This window comes from Polistes dominula, unplaced genomic scaffold, assembly GCF_049000335.1.
Source record: "Polistes dominula isolate Pdom_NZ unplaced genomic scaffold, Pdom_raw_medaka contig_15, whole genome shotgun sequence".
Taxonomy (NCBI): Eukaryota; Metazoa; Arthropoda; class Insecta; order Hymenoptera; family Vespidae; genus Polistes; species Polistes dominula.
The window spans coordinates 2798004-2812824 of record NW_028300915.1 but is presented as its reverse complement, the minus strand read 5'-3'; the positions used below and the strand labels follow the sequence as shown (position 1 = coordinate 2812824).

General features: G+C 28.5%; 2 protein-coding genes across 2 annotated transcripts in view; both read left to right on the top strand.

Moving 5' to 3' along the window:
• The first annotated feature begins 1135 nt into the window (after positions 1-1135).
• On the top strand, positions 1136-5511 carry Ubi-p63E (Polyubiquitin-63E). Its single transcript, XM_089170424.1, has 2 exons — positions 1136-1364; positions 1963-5511. The coding sequence occupies exon 2, from the start codon at positions 1968-1970 to the stop codon at positions 4479-4481; it is 2514 nt and encodes an 837-aa protein (XP_089026550.1). The 5' UTR covers positions 1136-1364; positions 1963-1967; the 3' UTR covers positions 4482-5511.
• A 1224-nt stretch (positions 5512-6735) lies between these two features.
• LOC107068856 (uncharacterized) overlaps positions 6736-14821 on the top strand; it is a 157722-nt gene continuing 149636 nt past the window's right edge. Inside the window, exon 1 of the mRNA XM_089170477.1 lies at positions 6736-7177. Coding sequence (XP_089026603.1) covers positions 6952-7177 — 226 coding nt within the window. The 5' untranslated portion in view covers positions 6736-6951. The remainder of the gene's footprint in view (positions 7178-14821) is intronic.

Below are 14821 nucleotides of genomic sequence, written 5' to 3'. Positions count from 1 at the left end.
TGATACTTTAGGTAAGTATAATATATATATATATATATAGGTAATTAATTATTTTAAACATATGATTTAATAAAAAATGTAAAAAAATACTTTTGTTAACGTTTCAATGTTAATTGTATTTATTTGAAGAAATATTTAATAATAATAAATAATAAAAATCAAAGAAATATTTTCAGGTCATTTTTTTGTATCCAAAGCTACATTGTGTTATTTTTATATTTGATTTATTTTTAGTATTCAGAAGTACAAAGAAATATCCGATTTTACTTGGAAATATAAATTGTTATTTTTAAATGCATCATTAAAGAAGCAAATGCATCAACAAACGAATATGAACAAATAAAAATGTATGTTGCGTCATATTTTTGCGACTATTACGATATTTCATGAGTCTACAGTACTCAATGATAATGATTTCCTATTGTATTAGTAATACTTTATATATATATATGAAGTTTTTCGAGATAATACTAGAATATGATTAATGAATTATTTGGAATGATTAGCAATTTTTAAATCGCATGCACATATGCTTGTAGATTGATTTACGTATGAAATATTGAAATATTATTGTAGAATTAAATAACAATGAATCATTTTAATTTAATTAAGTTTTATGATAATATTTAAGAACTAACAAAGAGTCAATAAAAATAGAAAACATAGGTGTTTACTGTAAAAAAATGTCTTTTTTTTCTTTTTGTTGTTGTTGTTGATTAATATTGACTTGCATTCTATGCATACATATGTTATATACGATTATCTATTATATTTATTGATGCCAACGTTAATGCAATTGTATATATGTATATGCAGATATTAAATATTGGTGCAATGTTTATTGATTTATCAAGAGAATGACATTTATTCTTTTGTCAGTTTAACAGCGCTATCTATTTCCGGCCCCCTTAGAAAGACGTTACATAAAAATATTTGGCTAATTAAAGAAGCATAAATTAGTTAATCAAATTTCTAGTTAAACAAGGTAACTAAATATTATATTAATTGATTGATGTATTAAATATATTAAAATTAAATAGATATAATGAGTTAAAAAGGAAAGTATAAGATATTAAACGATACACCATTTTTCTTTGTTTGATAGTCCAATACGATGTTGCTACGCAAACGGTTTCTCGAGCAACCAAGTACGTTGTGATCCAATCAGCTTTTCCCAAGAATTTTCTCGAACCAATCATAAGCAGTTGCTGCGTCATTCCGTCTGGGCTATATAAAGGAAAGAGTTTGGAATTTCGGATTAGTTCTGTGAAAGTCGTTATAGATACTTATTGTGAATCTGTTTGCAGTGGCATATTTGAAAAATTATCTTTGATTTTTGCAAAGCTACGTTACATTCAAATTAGGTGAGTTTATTTGTTCAAATTTCAAATTTATATTAATAATTATATATTTTTTATAAGCTATTATAATTGAACCTATTACATGTTCTATGAATTTATATTAATGTCATTTGTATGTCAGTTGTGTTATAAGATACCGTCATGCGACGTTTTCTTTTTTTATATTCTGCTTTCTAATATTAAAGCGAATAATAAATACGTTTAAATTATTACAATACAATATACAACATTTATTATGAAATAATTTCAACTCTTCCTAAGAATCATATTAATTATATGTGTAATTGATTATATATTATATATGAATAAAAATATATTATTTATCATATATTATTAAAAAGTAAAAGAAACTATTGTAATTGACAATGGGCAGGTAAAAATCGATTGAAATTAGTGCGCAGTAACAGAAAACAAAATGGCGGATATTGATCCAGACAGTGACGCAACTACGTCCATATTAGCTTCGTTGTCTTATGACTATCCATACGAATACGTCGGCCATCTTGTTGCTCAGTTGAACTAACTATATTTTCATTTCTTCTAAACAGCTGTATGTAACTTCAATTTGATTTTAATTGTGACGTTGAATTTCTGTTTTTAGACAATATGCAGATCTTTGTAAAGACTCTGACGGGTAAAACCATAACCCTCGAGGTTGAAGCCTCTGATACTATTGAAAACGTCAAAGCAAAAATCCAGGATAAAGAGGGTATCCCCCCAGATCAACAAAGATTGATCTTTGCTGGAAAACAACTTGAAGACGGGCGTACATTGTCAGATTACAATATCCAAAAAGAATCCACTTTGCATTTAGTACTTAGACTGAGAGGAGGAATGCAGATTTTTGTAAAGACTCTTACTGGTAAAACCATCACTCTAGAAGTTGAGGCATCCGACACTATTGAAAATGTTAAAGCTAAAATTCAAGATAAGGAAGGAATTCCTCCAGATCAACAAAGATTGATTTTTGCTGGTAAACAATTAGAAGATGGACGTACATTGTCTGACTACAACATTCAAAAAGAATCCACTTTACATTTGGTACTTCGTCTTCGAGGTGGTATGCAAATCTTTGTAAAAACTTTGACTGGCAAAACCATCACTTTGGAAGTAGAAGCATCTGACACTATTGAAAATGTAAAAGCAAAAATTCAAGATAAGGAAGGAATTCCTCCAGATCAACAAAGATTGATTTTTGCTGGTAAACAATTAGAAGATGGACGTACATTGTCTGACTACAACATTCAAAAAGAATCCACTTTACATTTGGTACTTCGTCTTCGAGGTGGTATGCAAATCTTTGTAAAAACTTTGACTGGCAAAACCATCACTTTGGAAGTAGAAGCATCAGACACAATTGAAAATGTAAAAGCAAAAATTCAAGATAAAGAAGGAATCCCACCAGATCAACAAAGATTGATCTTTGCTGGTAAGCAACTAGAGGATGGGCGTACACTTTCAGACTACAACATTCAGAAGGAGTCCACTCTCCACCTTGTACTCAGACTGCGTGGTGGTATGCAAATTTTTGTTAAAACATTGACTGGCAAGACTATTACTTTGGAAGTGGAAGCATCAGACACAATTGAAAATGTAAAAGCAAAAATTCAAGATAAAGAAGGAATCCCACCAGATCAACAAAGATTGATCTTTGCTGGTAAACAATTAGAAGACGGTCGTACACTCTCCGATTATAATATTCAAAAAGAATCCACTTTACATTTGGTACTTCGTCTTCGAGGTGGTATGCAAATTTTTGTTAAGACTTTGACAGGCAAAACAATTACTTTGGAAGTGGAAGCATCAGACACAATTGAAAATGTAAAAGCTAAAATTCAAGATAAAGAAGGAATTCCACCAGATCAACAAAGATTGATCTTTGCTGGTAAACAATTAGAAGACGGTCGTACACTCTCCGATTATAATATTCAAAAAGAATCCACTTTGCATTTGGTACTTCGTCTTCGAGGTGGTATGCAAATTTTTGTTAAGACTTTGACAGGCAAAACAATTACTTTGGAGGTGGAAGCATCAGACACAATTGAAAATGTAAAAGCAAAAATTCAAGATAAGGAAGGTATCCCACCAGATCAACAAAGGTTGATCTTTGCTGGTAAACAATTAGAAGACGGTCGTACACTCTCTGATTATAATATTCAAAAAGAATCCACTTTGCATTTGGTACTTCGTCTTCGAGGTGGTATGCAAATTTTTGTTAAGACTTTGACAGGCAAAACTATTACTTTGGAAGTGGAAGCATCTGACACAATTGAAAATGTAAAAGCTAAAATTCAAGATAAGGAAGGTATTCCTCCAGATCAACAAAGGTTAATCTTTGCTGGTAAACAATTAGAAGATGGTCGTACGCTTTCAGACTACAACATTCAAAAAGAATCCACTCTCCATCTCGTACTTAGGCTACGTGGTGGTATGCAAATCTTTGTAAAAACATTAACTGGCAAAACCATCACTTTAGAAGTAGAAGCATCTGACACCATCGAAAATGTAAAGGCAAAAATTCAAGATAAAGAAGGAATCCCACCAGATCAACAAAGATTGATCTTTGCTGGTAAACAATTAGAAGACGGTCGTACGCTTTCAGACTACAACATTCAAAAAGAATCCACTCTTCATCTTGTACTCAGGCTACGTGGTGGTATGCAAATCTTTGTAAAAACATTAACTGGAAAAACCATTACTTTGGAAGTAGAAGCATCTGACACAATTGAAAATGTAAAAGCAAAAATTCAAGATAAGGAAGGTATCCCACCAGATCAACAAAGATTGATCTTTGCTGGTAAACAATTAGAAGACGGTCGTACGCTTTCAGACTACAACATTCAAAAAGAATCCACTCTTCATCTTGTACTCAGGCTACGTGGTGGTATGCAAATCTTTGTAAAAACTTTGACTGGCAAAACCATCACTTTAGAAGTAGAAGCATCTGACACCATCGAAAATGTAAAGGCAAAAATTCAAGATAAAGAAGGAATCCCACCAGACCAACAAAGATTAATTTTTGCTGGTAAACAACTAGAAGATGGGCGTACACTTTCTGACTACAACATCCAGAAGGAGTCTACTCTCCATCTTGTACTCCGTCTCCGTGGTGGAATGTAAATCTTTGTAGTTATTCAAGAGATTAGGTGGGAGTTTGATCAGATTAGTCTTTCATGGGAAACAATTAGAAAATAGTCATACTCTTTCGGATTATGATACTCAAGAAGAATCTCTACTATTTCTTTACAAGGATGCTGAATTGTATCTACTATACCACCATTTAAAATATACAAGCCATAATTTAAAAAAAGAAATGTATATCCCTCTAGACCAGCAGAGATTGATCTTAATTCAAAAATCTTAAAGAAATGACAATTATATAGTATTCAGATTAGTATAACATCCGAAAGGAATTCACACATTACTTAGTCTTTCGTCTCATAAGAGAAAATTCAATTCTGCCTATTAACCCTTTTAAATGTAGCTCGCGAAACCATCAATGTACATTAATGTACGCTTGATTAAATTTTTTTTTTAAATTTATTACTTTAAAGACGAACTTTTTTTTAATAAACAAAATATATATTGTTAAATTTAAAACCAAAGTTATTATATTATGTATTTAATTATAAGCTTTTCTAATGTATATTTTTTAATTTGTTCTTATATTCCCAACAAAATATTTAATAATATGTCAAACTTTGAAGAAATTGTCAAAATATCTCTATCAGTCTTTCTAAAAAAAATATTAAACCATTCTCTCTGCCCCCCCCCCCACCTATTCTTAATGCAATTATATTAAATACCTGATCAATTTATATTTTGTGTTGCATTTTTTTTAACACGTCTTTATTAATAATCACCGTATCTTTTAAGTTATAATAAATTCGTTTTTCTTTTTTTTTTTTTAATTCACAAATTATTAACTTGTATTATAAAGTCATTTTCATACAACGATAGTAAACGTATTTTCTTATTTCTATAATAAAAGTTGTTCATTTTTCATCATTTTCAATTTAAGACATTTGTGAATTAATTAAGAAACTTCTAAACGCGTTTCGTTTAAATTGATGGATATTTGAGAGCGCATAAATACGTCATTAAATAATTTCAATGTAATACTTGGATGGAATAAAATTCTAGAAGCAAACTTATTGTTATTAGACTTTTATTCCTAATAATTTTTCTAGTATTGTAATATCTTATTGTGATTTTAAAAATAATTTATTTTATGTATTTTTATGTGTATTAATATCAATAATAATTTTCTTAATAATATGTATATATTACTTTTTATATATTATTTCAAAATTGATAAATATAAGTATATATATTTATAATTATATATTTATGTATATATAATTATATATATATATATTAATTATAAAATAAAGAATTATTATATATAATAAATAATTTTTGTTTTAAACTTTTTTTCTTGCATATGTATTTGTTTAGTACCGTTTACAGATAATAGTATTCCAACAACTGGTAGAAGTTCTATGCTTTGCACATAGATGTCGCCACTTACTCCTTTTGTACCGCTACATAGTAGTTTTGAATATGTTTATAGAAAAAATTAGTTATACTTTTATATTTTATTAATATATATTTATTAATAAACATTTTTTCTAATGTGTCTACATAAATATACATGTGGAACACGAATTTGAATTTGGAATTTGCCATTTGAAAATTGTATATAATTGACAGGCTCCTTAGGTGACGCCATCTACTTAACGCTTGCACTAAAATAGCGCGGTTTTGAAGTTCCAGAACATTTTTTTACTTTGCACGAAAGGATTCTTTTTTGTTTAATAAATTGTTTTGTGAATTGGCAGAATATATTTGGTAAGTAAGTAAATAAATAATTGCATAATGTTTATATGTATAATTATTATACATCGAATTAATTTAATAATGTCCTATAAAATAGAATAATTCTTCATATATTTTTTATAACCTGTTGCAATTTATTAAAAGTATTTAACTATTACAAATACAACAATAACAAATAAATTTATTATTACATTAATTCTCATAATTCTATTGATACTACTAAAATCAAATTGAAAACTAAAAACAAAACAAAATCTAATATATAAATTAAACATTAAATCATCCTATAAAATATAATGACAAATAAATTCATTATTAAATTAATTCTTATAATTTAATTGATACTACTAAAATCAAATTTGAAACTAAAAACAAAACAAAATCTAATACATAAATTAAACATTAAATCATCCTATAAAATATAATGACAAATAAATTCATTATTAAATTAATTCTTATAATCCAAGTGATACTACTAAAATCAAATGTAAAACTAAAAACAAAACAAAATCTAATGTATAAATTTACATTTTTTCAGATTATCAATATCAAAAGATTCAAATAAAAATGGGATTATATATAATGAAATGATTAGGAATAGTTATGTGGTGTAAATCAGTAATGGTTGGTGTTGTTGGTACTGCTGGTGGTAAGAACGAAGAAAGGAGGATAAGAAAAAAGAAATGCGAGATGATCTTGATCCTCGATTTAACGTACAACGGGTTCCCCCTCGGGAGGTCGTCTTGGCACGATGTATGTCGTCGTCGCGTGGTATATACCGCGTGTGTGCCTAATGGTGGAAGGAAACGTTATCCAGAGGCGGGCAACGGACGGGCAACACACTACTAGTCCGGTGTACCCTGGTAGGGCCGAGAGAAGTCAGCCTCCGGAATACGAACTCGGACTCAGTCTTCGAACTGGTCTCGTAGCACGCTGTGTGTACGGTGTTCCCGTGTGTCATACAACACCACGGTCCGGTAAGCTTCTTACAATCCTCCTCCTTTTCCTACTATCGTAAATCCATTTTATTTTATCGATATTACTTATCAGATTGTTTGATCGTTCCCTTGGTCTACAACTCCTCTAACATCTCTCCCAAACCAACCCCTACCTTCCACCACCACCACCAAACATTCTCCTTTAAGAAAAATTGTGTGTATCATTTTATAAAACTTTTTATTGGGGGGTATACGTATTATTCGTATATTATCAAATTGTCAAGACAATAAGAAGATTAAACTTCAAAGTTATATATATATATTGGAAAATAAGGAAGACCAAAAAAAAAAGGGGGACATGAAGTTGAAGGAAGGGTGAAGAGTTTGATTTTATTTCCGTATCTCTGGATCTTTCGTTCGAACAATTTCATTTATCATTTTTCGACCGAAAATGATGCAGTTATTCATCTTGGGATTATGTTACGTTATTCATCTAACAGGTAATGTTATATTTATTTTCTTTATTTTGCATTCATTTAATTGATCGATAAATTAATTGATATATGTACATTTTTAGGTGTTAACGTTAGATTGTTATATAAATGTATGAACAATATATTAACAAATGATATGTTTAATCGGATGAAAATAATATACGATTATATGTCTATGAATTGTTGAGATTTATTCGAACGTATTTATATCATATATTATAAATTATATGTATATATATATATATATAATATATATGTACTTATCATACATAGGTTTATCAGTACATCATCGTATTTCCAAGTTTATTACTCCGATAATCGTATAACTCTCTTGTTATTCGCTCTTTAGCGCCGGTAATTAGCCATCGCTTTTGCCGGCACCCACGAGTACCAAGCACAGTTCCTCCCTCATTTTCTTTTTCTCTTATTTTGGAATATTAACTTACGAGCGTTCCCATCGAACGTTTGGATCTCTTCTATTTTTTTTTTGTTTCTGTTTTTTTTCTTCTTTTTCTAATTTTTTTTTTTTATCGTTCGTCACACCGTTTCTCGATACAGCCCTCTCATCCCTCCACCCCCTCGGTATTCTTTTATCCCAGTAGTTCGTAACAACGTCTCCAGTCTATCTCACGAATTTAATTGCTACCAATCACGAACGATTAACTCTGCGAGAGCGTTAAAATATTTCTTTCTTTCTCTTTCTTTCTTTCTCTTTCTCTTTCTCTTTCTTTTTCTCTCTTCTTTTAATGTCCGTTTTATTCGCTAACTTTGACGATTTTTATTGGAGAAACGAAGAGGAGGGGGGATGGTGGAGGACAGAATTTTTTTCTTTCGAAGAAAATATATTCGGTTGGTCAAATAAATTCGGAGAATTTTCTATTGGAAAAAATAAAATTCTAAAGTTGAAGGATATGAAATGTTGAACATTTGTTTGTTTGTTTGTTTTTTTTTTTTTTGAAATAAAAAGAAAAAAGATTGCAATATTATTTATTTCGATTTTAAGAATATAATGAATATTTATATTCGTTTTAATATAATTAAATAATTAATCAATAATTTAATTAAATAATATTATTAATTTAAATATAAATTATTTAAATTTTATTTGACAATATTCGTAAAGTGACAATAAATATTATAATCGTGATAATTCTTGATAAGATAAGAACAGATTTATTTGGTTTATAAAATATCCAATAATTGTGTAATTCGAAATAAACAAAACATTTGATTTATTTAAATATAATTAAAATAATATAATAACTAATTGTGAAACAACAAAATTATACTTTTAATAATTAAAATCCGACAATATGCGTAAGTTGACAATAAATATTATAATCGTGGTAATTTTTGATAAGATAAGAACAGTTTTATTTGGTTTATAAGATATCCAATAATTTTATTATTCAAAATAGAGAAATAAAATCATTCAATTATATTAATAAAATAATAAATATATTTATAAATTAATAATATATTTTAATAATATATATTAAAAGTACATAATATATTTATATAAATAAAAAAATAAATATATAATAAAATAATTCAAAATAGAGAATATATTGGATTTATTTCAATATAATATAAAACAATATAATAATTAATTAAAACACAACAAAATTATACTCTTATTAATTAAAAAGATAAATTAGTAAAATTCTTCGAAATTACTCATATGGTTTGACCCAATAAATATAGAACGATGTGTGATGATATTTTTGAGAATATTCGAGAAAAATAAAACTAATACGAAAGAGTGTTTAAGATAGTAGTCGGCGCGGCGCGTTCCTTTAAAGCAATACATCGGCCCTTTTTTTAGTTTTATTTTTTTTTTCTTTTTTTAAGAAGAGAGAGACACACATATGTGAGACTCAAGACCGTTTCTTTATTACGCGACGACCTAAAGATAAAAAGATAATTTTATCTCGTTCAATTCTGTACGAAGAGAAGAGACCACCGTTCTCGTATTTCTCATACTCTTGTAATGGTTAAATGCATTGAAAGTTTCAATCGGGGGATGATGAGTGTGATCATTTTTTTCTTTTCATTTCTTTTTTTTCTTTCTTTTTTTCTTTTAAACAACCAATTCGCACCTCCTGTTTTTTCTTTTTTTTTTCTTTTTCGTTCCTTCTTTTGCGTGTAATATCTTTTTTTTTCCTTTTTTTAAATTCCATTTTCCGTTTCTTTATTTATGAGAATAAGAAAAAAGAAAAGAAATTTTCGAATGAATATAGGAAAGCTTCAAGTAAAGAAGATAAAAAGAGTAAGCAGAGTAGAGAAAAACGTTAAAAGCTATCGAATTTTCGTTGCAAGGAAGATCTTTACTAGTTCGATATTTACGATATAGACGAGTTTTTAATCCGTATAAACAAATCGTTATTGCCAAGTTGAAAAATGAAAAAAAAAAAGGAGAAAAAAAGAAAGAGAGAGAGAGAGAGAGAGAGAGGGTGAGGGGGAGAAAGCAACAGAAAGAAGCAAGGAGAGATTAAAATAATAAATAATATCGTAGCATATTTTTTAATTTAAAATTTTCAACCTACCACTTTTTTTATCCTATATTTAAATATACATATATTAATTATTATATAATTTTTAATATATTTTTGTTTTTTCTATTATAATATAATTATAATATATCGTATAATTTTTATTATTATATTATATATTATGTCGTATTTATAAAAATTATTCAGTATATATTTAAATAAATTCGTAATTATTAAATTAATTATTTAAAATATATTTATAATTTATTTAATATATAAATTTATTTATTTAATTTATTTATTCTTTAATTAATTAATTTATTATTATATTATTTTATTTTATTTATTATTTAATTTAATAAATTTATTTGGAGGATATAAATGCTAAATAAGTTGAGATGTTGTTTTGATTATGTTTTATATTTGGATTTATTGTGTTATACTATGAAATGTTTATATATTTGAATAAAATATATATAATATAATAATAAATTTATTTATTATTTATTTAATATATAAATTAGAGTAATATAATTATAATTATATATTTAATTTAATATATAAATAAATATTATTAGAGAGACATTCTATAAAACACATGTTGTTTCTAAAACTATTATGCAAATTTTCTATTCAAATGAATGAGACTTGAATTTGTTGTTAATAGAAAATTTCGACATTTATTACAAACTTTTTGTAACTTATATTCCAAATAAATTCTATACCCTACTATACATATATATATATATATATATATATATATATATATATATATATATATAACAAGAAAATGGAGAGAAAGAGAGAGAGAGAGAGAGATAGAAATGGAAAATTTTGTACGGAAATTTCTACTAGGAAGTTCGTACGATCAATGCCCCGAGGAGGAAAATGCTATTTCATTTTATTCAATAACTACATACATACATATATACATACATACATACATATATACGAATATATATATGATCATTTGAACGATCCATTAACGATCCAGAGTAAAATTTTGTGACTAGTCTTTGCTCGTTATTATCGGGTGATCTCGTCAAGCCTGAGATCGACATTTTCGCGAGAATTCGAATTTTGTTGAATACGTGCGATTAACGGGCTTTCTAGATTCTTCTTCCATTCCTTTTTTATCTTTTCTCTTCATCAATTCTCTTCCTTTTCTCACTAAACTCTCTCTTTCTTTCTCTTTTTATGTTACTCTATCTTCTATCTCTATTCATTTTTCGTTGGGTACTATAAAAAAAAAATATATATATATATATATATATATATATATATAAAAAGGGCAGAAGCGACTCTCGAAGGAAATAACCCGGATTTATATTCCACGCGGGTGGTAATTTCTTCTTCGAGCTTTGCCCGACGTACAAATTTTACGCTCGGCGTATTGAAAGAGTTTAAACGAGTTTTCCCTTTCGTTCTTTTCCATCCATCTCACTCTTTCTCTCTCTCATTCTCATTCTCTTTCTGTTTCTTTTTTTCTTTATTTCTCTTACCACCCTTTATCCTCCTTACCGCCCTACTCTTGCACTACTACCCTACCCTACCCCCACCACTGCTAAAATTCACGAAGCTTGGCCGTCGAAGCTTTTGTTCCCGATCTCTGCATCGGAAAGGTCTTTCATTTTGTCATTGAATGTTCAAGCAATATTCGAACTTGCAAACTCTATTACCAACTCGCACTCTGTTACCTTATTCGTTTTCGTTGTTGTGTTGAGTCACCTGATGTAAAGACCTACTGAACTATCTCTCTCTCTCTCTCTCTCTCTCACTCTTTCTCTCTCTCTCTCTCTTTCTCTTTCATTACTTATTCGAACTGTTTTCTGTACACTCTAAGCTTGATAATCGAATCCCATTTCAATGTGACGTTACACTCACGATGATTCAACAATTCTGATAAGTTTGTTTTCATCAATCTCAGGAAAAAATCTTTAAACAAGGTTAGTGTTGTTTATCGTATGTATTTAAAATTCCCGCTAACGCGCACTTAGACGGCGCTACCTTCGTTTCGCGCGCATTTTCAAAATTCCTTGATCGATTCGTACTTTTTTATTACCTTTTTTTTTTTACTATGATTTACATTATTGTCTTCTTCTTTTTCTTTTCCATAGGAATTAGAAATTTAATTATTGTGTTATTTCTTTTTTTTTTTCTTCTCAACAAGTGTGTGTAATATTAAGTATGTAACATTTAAACGTTCTAATTATTAGTATATATAGTAAAAATATATATATTATATCTAAATAATTATTAAGTTGATCGTATTATGTTTATAAAATAAAAAAAATATATAAAAAAACCATTTATATATATATATATATATATCGACTAAAAGTAAGTAAACATTTTTGAAATGAACCACAATTGTGTCATTTAAATTGGTTTAATAAACGTCGCGTTATAAATTACATTTACTTAGTCGAGATTAAAAAAACAAAATAAAAATAAAAAAAGAAAATAAAATTCATATAAAGTTTCGCGCTTCTAGTTGTTGATCATGATTCGTCGTAAGTCTCAATTGGAAGGAATATTCGATCATTTTATATCACTATATTTCTCTCTCTCTCTCTCTTCTTTTATAGCATATTTCTTTCTTTTATTTTTTTTTTTTAAATATTTTTTGTTCACGTTAAATACGTTCAATTATCTCTCGGACACGATGATAGTTCTTTGAAACTTATTAAAACAAGAGAGAAAGATAGTGTTCTGATGAACACTACAGACACCATAGATCTGTAGATCTTTCGAAGTACTACTACTTCTAAGAGTTATCTCACTTTTCTCTCTCCTCTCTCTCTCTATCTCTTTCTCTCTTTTTCTTTTACCGTTCACTTGATCTCTGTTTCTTGTCTTTGAATTTGTTCTCACACTATATACTATACCACTGTATATTACTCGTGGATGATTTATCTTAATTTACTGTAGAATTAAAACGAACGTTATGTGTGTATACGCAATACTATTTACTGTTACATACAAACATTGTTTTACACAATTTTTTCTTCGTATGTGTGTATTTTTTTTTTTTTTTTAATGGAACAAATCGGACGAGTATATATACATATGTATCATACTTCAAAAATAGACAAAATTGATAAAATTATTCAAATATACAAAACAATCTTTCTTATTTAATATTATATTTAATAAAAGATTGTATTTACAGTGACTCAAACAATATGCTTTAAATGTGTAACATATTTAAATTATTTCCGAAAGTTATGTAAACATTTTAAACAATGTGAGAACATTTGATCAATTGTTTGAGTCACTGTATATATATTAATATTCATAATTGGGAAAGCAATGAAAATTTTTTCGTATTATCGAAAAAAAAAAGAAATATTCTAAAATCTTACTCTTTTATAAGATTTATCATATCACCAAGAATTCATCTTGTTTACCCTAGAAACGTCAAATGATGCAATATTGGAGTAATATCAAATACGATAAAATAGAGGACTTTGATCAACAACGTTTAGCTTTTGGGTATTCCATCCAAATGGAAATATTCGTAGAGAGGTGAAATATAGGAAAGAAAAAGGGGGAAGTTATGGAGATGAGAATAACAGAGAGAGAGAGAGAGAAAGAGATAGTAAAGAAAGAGAAAGAGAGGAAGAAGATAGTCGTTTTTGCATGTTCACCACAGCTGCGAGCCAGAAGAGACGCAAGAGAAGCAATATGGCGGCTTCTCTTTTCACTTGGAACATTAAGAGATGTGCGTCGTGGAAGATATCGCGAGATTTTCTATCTTTCTCTCTCTATCTCTCTGTCTTTCTTTGTTTTTAACAAACACACTCTCACATTTTCTATTTTATTCTTACTTTGACTCTTATACTCTTACTATTAACTTTCATTCTAACCTCACTTCTCATTTGGTGGATTCGTTGGTTATACTCTGTACACTGTTGCAGTCCTCTCTTTCTCTCTTTCTCTCTCTCTCTCTCTCTTTCTCGTTTCTTTCTTTTGTGTTTTCTCGTCGGTCTAGTGGTTCGACCCGTACTAAATATAGAGGCGTCGCAAGGGTCTGTCCCGTGTGCTTGCTCGTTCCTCGTGCTGACGGGTCAGAAGTAACTTGTTGCTATTAGCGGACGAGGGTCGAAAGCGCGGGAGCGTTTCTCTCGCGAAGTTATCTCTTAAAATGTCACGAAATAGGAATCGTTTCAAAAGACCAGAATGATAGAAAGAAAAAACGAAAGAAATTAAAACAAAAGAACCAAACGAAACAGTCCCCTTTTTGCTCATTAGCTTTTTTTTTTTTTGAGATCTCTAGTTACTTTTTCAGATCCCTAGTTACCATTTTTACTTTCTTCCTTCTCCTCGTCCTATCGTTTACTTATAAACATTTTTATTTCAATTTATCAACTTACAGTAAAGATCTACTTTTTTTTTTGGGAAAGGGGTGAGCTATTTTTTGGGTTATTTTGTTTTTTTTTCTATGTATTATAAAAGATGCATAATTTATATTTTGTTGATAGACATATTTAAACAACACGACTACGAATTTTTATTGAATAATATTTTATTGTCGCTAATAATTCCTGTTGATTGATGCGACATTAAATAAAGCTACATAAAAGGAAAAAAAAGATATTTTATCGGTTTTCAGATATGATTTTTCTTCTTCATAAGGTTTTATGGGAAACGATTATTTCATCCCTTTATTTATTATCGTTTGAATAGGATAATCA

What these genes read in the sequence shown, in the direction of transcription:
- Ubi-p63E (XM_089170424.1), top strand. Translation starts at nt 1,968, where the DNA reads ATGCAGATCTTTGTAAAGACTCTGACGGGTAAAACCATAACCCTCGAG.